The sequence below is a fragment of the Citrus clementina genome, unplaced genomic scaffold, assembly GCF_000493195.1.
Source record: "Citrus clementina cultivar Clemenules unplaced genomic scaffold, Citrus_clementina_v1.0 scaffold_8, whole genome shotgun sequence".
Classification (NCBI taxonomy): domain Eukaryota; kingdom Viridiplantae; phylum Streptophyta; class Magnoliopsida; order Sapindales; family Rutaceae; genus Citrus; species Citrus x clementina.
Window position 1 is genome coordinate 18,344,837 of NW_006262022.1, and position 8,703 is coordinate 18,353,539.

General features: G+C 35.9%; 1 protein-coding gene across 1 annotated transcript; it reads left to right on the forward strand.

The window, feature by feature from the left end:
- The first annotated feature begins 4,223 nt into the window (after positions 1 to 4,223).
- LOC18033686 (probable RNA 3'-terminal phosphate cyclase-like protein) lies at positions 4,224 to 7,123 on the forward strand. The gene is made up of 6 exons (XM_006424025.2): positions 4,224 to 4,610; positions 4,723 to 4,872; positions 5,087 to 5,265; positions 5,429 to 5,604; positions 5,752 to 5,965; positions 6,648 to 7,123. Exons 1-6 carry the CDS (start codon positions 4,403 to 4,405, stop codon positions 6,855 to 6,857), a joined length of 1,137 nt encoding a protein of 378 aa, XP_006424088.1. The 5' UTR covers positions 4,224 to 4,402; the 3' UTR covers positions 6,858 to 7,123.
- The last annotated feature ends 1,580 nt before the right edge of the window (positions 7,124 to 8,703 follow it).

Sequence of the window (8,703 nt, forward strand, 5' to 3'; positions counted from 1 at the left end):
CTCTTAATTTATTTAATATTCCAATTACAACAGCTGCTAAATAAGATAGTTCAAATATGGGATATGAATCATTTCTGATCATCATGGTCGTGAGTATGAGTATGATTTGATATGCAGGCCATAATGCGAGCGGCAATTATGGCATATGATCTTGACTTTGACTTTGGGTACCCAGTGAGTGCACGACACGTATTGTATTGCACCGCTCTCTAAGTTCTTTTGTAAAGCTTCAATTCCAGTCAAAATAAAACTGTCTAATTAAACTTTTATTTAATACAATGGCGAATATTGAAATTTTCTCTGCAAGTATTCTCTTCAAATTAAAGATTATAAGATGGAGAATAAAACATTTTTAAATTTTAGTAGGACTATTTCATTCATAATAATTTAAATCTTCGTGGCCTTTCTGTATTAAGAGATTTACATTGATATAATATAATCATAAGGTGAGAGTAAACTTTGAAAATAATAATATGACCAAAATAAAATATCAAGTGACATATATGTTATGTTGTCCGTGGAGTATATTTTATTTGGACCTTTAATTTTTCTTGGATTATTATTTTATGCTTCATATTTGTTTTTAGCTGCATTGAGTTTGATATGCTGCAAAGTGTGACTCTATATGTATGCCAAAAACTAGAAAACAAATTGAAAGCAACTAAAATTAATATTTCCATGTATAATTAATATAACAACTTGCAAATGCATCCAACATATTTGACTTTGATTGTTTCCTTATAAAGACTTTCTCACTTTCTCTCATTTTCAAATGTATGTCATAATAGGAAAATTTGCAGGGTAGTCCAGAAATTTATTACTAATTTATTTAAAAAATTTTAAAAAAAAGTTTGTGGATGTCTGTTAATTGGCTTGGATAGCCTACCATCGTACTTACGGACATTATTATCCCTGTGCTCTCTTTTAGCTATAAAAAGTACGAAAAAATTAAGTTTTGAGACACAATTTTGGTTTCATAATAATTTTCCTCAAAAAGAGTGTATCGGGTGTATAGGTTTATTTGTAGATTTGTTTAATAAATTAGTTTGATGGGTAAAAATTTATTTAGTCCTTATATTTTAAGATTAGTATCCATTTAGTACCTGTATTTTTTAAAATACCTCGAAACATCTCTATCGTTAAAGTATTGATACACTTACAGTTATTTTTTATTTCTTTTGGCTTACTTTTACAATATTACCCTTTTATAATAATTTTTTTGGACATTAATAAAAAGATAATAATTAAATTACTAATTTAACCCTAAAAAAAAATTATATATATTTTTTGGAAGCACCATTTGCACACTTGGTAGTTTGCATACAGTTTTTGACAATTTAATTTTTGACAATTAAAAATTAATACAAATTTTTTAATTTTATTTTTAGGGTTAAATTGGTAATTTAGTTATTTTCTTTTTATTAATGTCTAAACAAAAAAATTATTATAAAAGAGTAATATTAATATATTATAAAAGTAAGCCAAAATAAATAAAAAGTAACAGTATGGATATCAATACTTTAATGACAGGGATGTTTCGAGACATTTTAAAAAATACAGGGACTAAATGGATTCTAATTTTAAAATATATAGACTAAATGAGCTTTTACCCTTAGTTTGATGGGTGTCAAAAGCCTCGCCCTTAATTTTTGTCATAAAAATCTTAATTGAATTATAATCAAACACAAATTTTAAGTGAGATTCTGTATCCAACCCAAACATTGTTTAAAACAAAAAGGGTAAAGATTTAAAATTCAATGTATATCAAAACAATGGTAATGTGGCTAACCATACAAATTTATTCCGTTTGATCTGGTCGTTTGTACATCAAAAGATGACGTTGGGGAAAGCCATTCATCAATTTTAGCAATTTTTTTTCTTCATTTCAAATTGTTTTTGAGGCTGTAACATCTGTCACAGCTCCTTGGTAATTTTCGCGCGTGTGGGTGTGGGTGGGGGGGGGGGGGGGGGTGTGATTATTTTTAAGGAATTGCATAATTAATCCCTAGCAAAAAAAATTACTACTACGACCATTTCATTTCTCTCATCTGAGCAATCTTTAATGGAAAATCTTCCCCGCTACGTAACCGTTGACATACTTGTGACATTAACCAAATACTAATGAAATGGGTGTGCAAAAGTTGGCGAAATTTACCGCGACACCCACGTCTGCCTAGCAATGTATAATGCCCGAGCAAAGGCTAGTAATCATGCCTCATCCTTTACAATGATTTTCTGATTCACGAAGAGCTGTGCTTCGTTAGCCCTAGCAACGGACCTGAACAATATAACAGTACCGAGGCGACAAGAATCAATCCAAGGCTCAAAACCCTTTGGTCCAGATACCGGTTCGTTGGTTCTTGTAATGGAGTGTTATGCATATCCGATATTACATCCCAATTCTGCAACATATTTGTGAGGAATCCATTTGTTGGACAATTGATAGAATTGCCTAAGCCGTTTAAGCTAAGTATCCTGGTGGCCAAGAGGTAGCCCTAGAGTCTGGTTACCACCCAAGGTTAGAGGAATATAAAGCGGTGAGATTAACATCTTATGATGACATCCCCACGAGGAGGATTGAGGGGGGTAATGTCTGGATTAAAGGGGTGAGGGGGAGAGGGGTCCCTCTCCCGCCGCAAAAAAAGCGCCTTTTCAAAAGGCTTCCCCCTCTTCCCCTTCCTCCAAGGCCGCTATTCCGACAGAAATCCCTCCCCTTCCACGCACGACCCAATAGGAACGATTTCAGTGCCCCTCTCTAGATAACTCAATGAAAAATCCGATCTACACGCTGGACGTGGAAATCGGATGTTCAAATTCTTACTCTTGGCAGTGTGGCGATAGTTATTATGAACGGAAAAGTTTAGGGCTTGTGGTTCCAGGGAGAGTTGATTGCGGAGCATTATCGGAGGCCTTCTTGTTAAATGGAGCTTTACATTGGGTGACTAAGCGTTATAATAATTATCAGTATCCTGCGGGTCAATGTTCGCGGTTGTCATTTGATCTAGCTGAGGAGAAATGTGGAGAAATTGAACGTCCGAGTTGTGGGAGTCTTGATAACTGTTATTATCATTTGGTGGTTTTAAGAGGGTGCCTTTCTGCGGTTCATTGTTTGGATTATGAAAGATTAGATATTTGGATCATGAAGGAATATGCTGTGAAGGTATCATGGAGTTTGGATTTTGTTATTGGAACATATTTACCCCGTCGCCTGCAAGAAAAATCATCAAGACAAGGCTCAGAAGTATTGGACACTAGTCTCTGCCTTGGGTCAGGCAGATCAATTAAGGCTGCGTGCAATTTGAATGGAGAAATTTTGCTGGAGTATGAGAGAGAAGCTTTGGTTTGTGAAATCCTGATACCGAGGATTTTTAAGGATCTACTGATTCTTGGGCAGCCCAATCATTTTCGGACGATTGCCCATGCTCAAAGTCTCTTCACAGTCAAGGACATACTGCAAGTATATATGATTAATTGCAATTAAATACTAATTAATCTTGTGAGCTTATTGCACCTAATCCCTTTTTGAGCTGCTAATAACTTAGTTTATGTGAAGAGTTTCTCAGAAGTCAGCTTTGTACAAGAATTATTCAAGATGTATGTTTATTAATTTGATGTGATGTTCTTGCATGCCTAATGTGCTTGTTTACTTTAACTAAATAAGGCAAAAAATTCAAGGTCACATATATTGCCGAAACTAGGTAATGTTTATAATCTACGGCTGAGTAATACAATGAGATTCTATAATTTGTTTCATTTAATTGGTTGGTGGGTAACGTAAATTGATAAAGACTTTTGTCTATGCTTCAGTAACAGGGTTTTTTTGGAATGAGGATTTGTAAAACTCAAAAAAGGGAGAGAGCAAAACAAATGCCGATACAATTGTAAAATCCCTCCATGGTTAATTTTACTTTTAATACAAAAAAAAATCATTATATAAATAAAAACACATAAAAGAAGCATAATTAATAAAGAGAAAGTCTTAGGTAGTGTCGACACCGTTATCTAATTACATACCATAATATGTACGCTGTATTTATAAAGACCACAATGATCCTTAACTTTTCCTATTGTTTATTTTTAATTTTATTATTAAGTTGATATTACTGTTGTATATTATTTCTATAAATTTATAACTTCGGATATTATTTAATGTATTTGATTAAACAACATAGTAGCCGGAGTCAGATCCGACGCAGGCTTATGAAACTCGGCCTGAACCCGGAATTTTTGTTTCTTGGGCTTGCTTGTTTGGTTTTTAAAGCCCAAATTGATCCAATTCCCAAACCAAATCCGAACCAATTGAATGGTGAAAGGACGACGCTCTCTGTGGTCATTCTTTCGGCTAAGTTCACGGGTTTAGGGTTTAGCAAAGAAACTGCTTTTGGCAATCGAGCAAAGCAAAATGGGGAAGAAGACATCGTACAAGAGACTGAAGGGAAGCCAGAGCCTGAGGCAGAGACTGGTATTGTCTACGCTCGCCTCCACTCCTGTTCTCATAGACGACATCCGCGCCGACGACACGATGCCCGGTCTCCGTCCCCACGAGATTTCCCTTCTTCGCCTCCTCGAAAGAATCTGCGATGACTGCGTCGTCGAAATTAACGAAACTGGTGAATTTATTATTATTATTATTATTTTCTCTTTGAAAATTTGCGCTTTTGGGTTTCTTAACTTTTTAATAATAAAATTTATGTTCACTAATTAAACGTGTGAATGGGGCAGGCACGGAATTGGAGTACAAGCCGGGAATAGTGATGGGAGGAAGGAACTTAGTGCACGACTGCGGCGTTAGCCGGTCTATTGGGTATTTCTTGGAGCCACTGATTCTTGTTGGATTGTTTGCTAAGAAACCCATTAGCATAAGGCTAAGAGGTAGTTACTTCTTGTGGCCTGTGCTTTGTGATATTTTGCTATTTGTAGCTATTTAGATTGATTAAAGTTTTGTTTTTTTGAGTCATATCTTCACATTTCAGAGACAAAAAGAAACCATTTTGGAATTTTTGCCGTTGGTCTTGACACTGCACCTAATTAGATCACTTCCTGTTTTTTGTCTATATTCAAAGCATTTGATTTGTCTTTGTTTCAGGAATTACAAATGATCCTAAGGATCCAAGTGTGGATACTTTCCGTTCTACTACTTTACCCTTGTTAAAGAGGTTTGGAGTTCCTTCTGAAGGATTGGAATTGAAGATAGAGAGCCGTGGTTCGCCACCTGATGGTGGAGGTGAAGTTATTTTGACAGTCCCAATTGTCGATAGGTTAACGGTGAGTCTTTGGTTTTGCGTTTGAAACGTCGAAAGATAAATGAAAGAAGCAAGAGATATTGAAAAGTAGAAACTAGCTACAAATTTGGAAAATACTATGAATAAAAGAATGTAATGGTAGCTCGTTTATTTTCTATGTTGTTTCTTATGTTTTTGATTTGCAGGCAGTTCGCTGGCTCGATGAGGGAATGGTTAAGAGGATTAGAGGTGTTTCCTTTTCAACCAGAGTGTCTTCTCAGTTTGAAAATAGTATGATTCATGCTGCTCGTGGAATCTTTAATCGCCTGCTTCCCGATGTTCACATCTTTACTGATCATAGAGCTGGTCCACAAGCTGGAAAGTATGGTCTTTAATTGCTGTAGATATCTTTTATTTTCTTTTTGTAGATATATTTGTAAATAAATGGTGAATTGCTGTCCACTTTATTTTTTCTGTATTCTAGGCACAATTTTTTTAAAAAAAATTAAGAGGAACAATTTGATGGCAGGTCTCCTGGCTATGGAATTTCACTCGTTGCAGAAACTACATCTGGTTGTTTCATTTCAGTTGACACTGCAGTTTCTTATGCACGAGGTGAAGTGGATGAAATTGAATATGACGAGAAGAGAGAGCTGATGCCACCAGATAATGTTGGTGAGCAAATTGCTTCATGTCTTCTTGAAGAGATTGCGAAAGGAGGAGTTGTGGATTCAACACACCAGGTTTGTGTTTTAAGTCATCAAACTACTTAGGTCTAGCCATTTCAGCTTTCATCTTTATTATACTTTTAACTAAACAATCTGATGGCTTTATTTCCCCCCTCTGTGATTTGCTTATTGATTGAAATTATACAGTTTAAGATTTTTGAACATGCTTTGAACTTTAGCCTCACAATTTATCATCTGTAACGGTGGATTATATTCCCAACTTCCTTCCTTCTTCCCCCATCTTTGTTTGATTGAAACCATGTGGTAAATATAGTGTATTTTTTACTAACTTTGCTTATATTGTTTCTCGCTCCAAAACTTGACAATCGGCAAAATTGTTTCTGCTGATGTTGTCTCTGTGACATCTCCGGAGGGGTCACTAAATTTAATTTATTTAGTACTTCTAAAAACTATACCATCTATGTAGAATTCGTGAAAGAAATTGTTAAGCAGTTTTATTGAAGAATGCACATAATGACTTTCCCTTCTCTTCATAAACGCTTCCTATTACTGGGGCCAACACAGATATCTCTGTGGGAGCATCTCTTCTCTAATGATAGTACCAAACAAAGCTTTTTCATTTTTCATTCTTTACTTGTGGTTTTTTTCCTTAGTTTGGGGTGACAATGGCTGTTAATGAGTTTCCTATTCCTCCCATTTATTTTTATTATTGATAGCTTTTATGTTTGGATTTCAGGGTTTGTTGTTTTTGCTTTGTGCATTAAGTGAACCAGATGTCTCAAAGGTTCGTGTTGGAAAGCTTTCACCATATGGAATTGAAATGCTTAGAAACATCTTCGATTTTCTGGATATTAGATTTGACATTATGCCAGATCCATCGACAGGAACTGTCATCCTTAGATGTGTGGGATGTGGATATAAGAACCTATCTAGAAAGCTTTCATGATTATTTACAATATACATACCTGAGGGCTGCCCTGCTTCAACTGGGAAGGGATGATACTCTTATGGTTTCCAAAGCCCCGTTGTCTTGAAATTTTGATGCGGTTTTGTCAGCTGGGTAAATAGAGACAAAAGTTCTGGTTTACAGAATTTGTTGGTTAGGGTACATTATTATTGCAAAGGAGATGAGAGGCCTTTTTCAACAATGTACTTGCAAATGATTATTAAATGTAGTCGTCTTTCATAATTTTACAAAACAGCGTTGAGGAATTGAACATTCTTACCCAACTTTTCTAAATGCTGTCAAATTGTGGTTATTGTTGATTGCATGCTGATCTTATGCTTTTCTTTGAAGAAAAGTGATCGCATTATTATTATGAACAGTGGAGAATGATCGTTATGACCTTATCAATGAGTTCAGGAGGAAAATGGTAACCCTCCCCCCCCTTTTTTTTTTCGAATGCAGAAAAGAAAAAGTTTAACTGGTGCAGTGAAGCTAAACAAGACAGCCTTAATTGGTCGAAAATGTTTCCTACTCTGGCCAAGGACTTTCAAAGTTACCAGGTTTGACAAAGAGCAGTTTTGGATGTGTACATTTGAATTTTTTCCTATATTTAAAATTCGAGAAATACAAAGTTGAGACATGAGAAACATCAAATTGATACTGATATATTATTAGACAAGAAGGATTAGTATGTGAAGTTTAACTAGTAAATTTTTTTAGGGCGGTATACAAGAAGACTGTTAGATTCAAATAGAAAAAATAAGTTCGAATTTTGCTCGCGTACCATTTTGATGGGGAAATTCTTGTTAACAAAACAAAAAACTTGGGGGGTTAAAATCATGCTATCGGCTTAATTTGAATGATTCATTTTGGCATCCCTGAATTTCCTTAACTGTGAAGAGACTTTCAACATGGGCAATCGTCCGAAAAGATTTTTGCCCCCCAGGAATCACCACGTCCTTCAACTCCTTACTCTCTGGATTGTATAAAACTAAGGCTCCATTCTCATTCTTCAATAAAATCTCTCCATTCTTCAAACTGCACCCAACCTTAATTGTTCTACCCAAAATATTCAACATTTCTGAGAATTGTCTTGATTTTTCTCTTATGCTTATTGTCAAATATGCCCTGATGACACACTCTTTGCTCCATGACTCCTCCATAATGTATTCCTTCATCATCTGAGCAATGAACCGCAGAAAGGCACCCTCGCAACAAATGAAAGCTACAACAATCAAGGCTACCACAAGAGGGACGTCCAATCTCTTTCAATTTCTCTTCTGCTAAATCAAATGATAAAATCCGTGAACAAGGAGATGCACGAGAAGGAAACTGATTATGACACTTACTCAACCAATGTAAAGCACCGTTTAACAATGCCTGAGATGGCCCAGGATTAACTCTCCAAGGGATTAAAGGTCGGCCTAAACTTCTCCATGCATCATCGCCAAGACCAGACTCTAGAGCGTGTTGTGCGATAATGTTTGAAGAAAAATGCTATCCGCACCAGTTTACATTCTTCAGTTGTCGGATGGTAACAAAACCCTAGGGCAACCTCTTGGTCTGGATAATTAAATGGCTCACGCAATTCTATGAAATCTCGTCCAAATGGGTTGCATGCAAATATGGGCTTGGAATGAAGTGCATTGGCTATGCATAACATGCCGTTGGATGAACCAACAATGTGGTATTCAGATATACTAGACTTGAGTCTTGCATTGATGCTCGTGATCTGGTTGTTATACTGTTCAAGGTTTACGGAGTACAGTTCGTTTGAACTTGGAAAGTCACAGTGAAGGATGAGGCCTGGATTCTCTGCGTTTGCTCGCCCTTGGTGTAAGCTTGG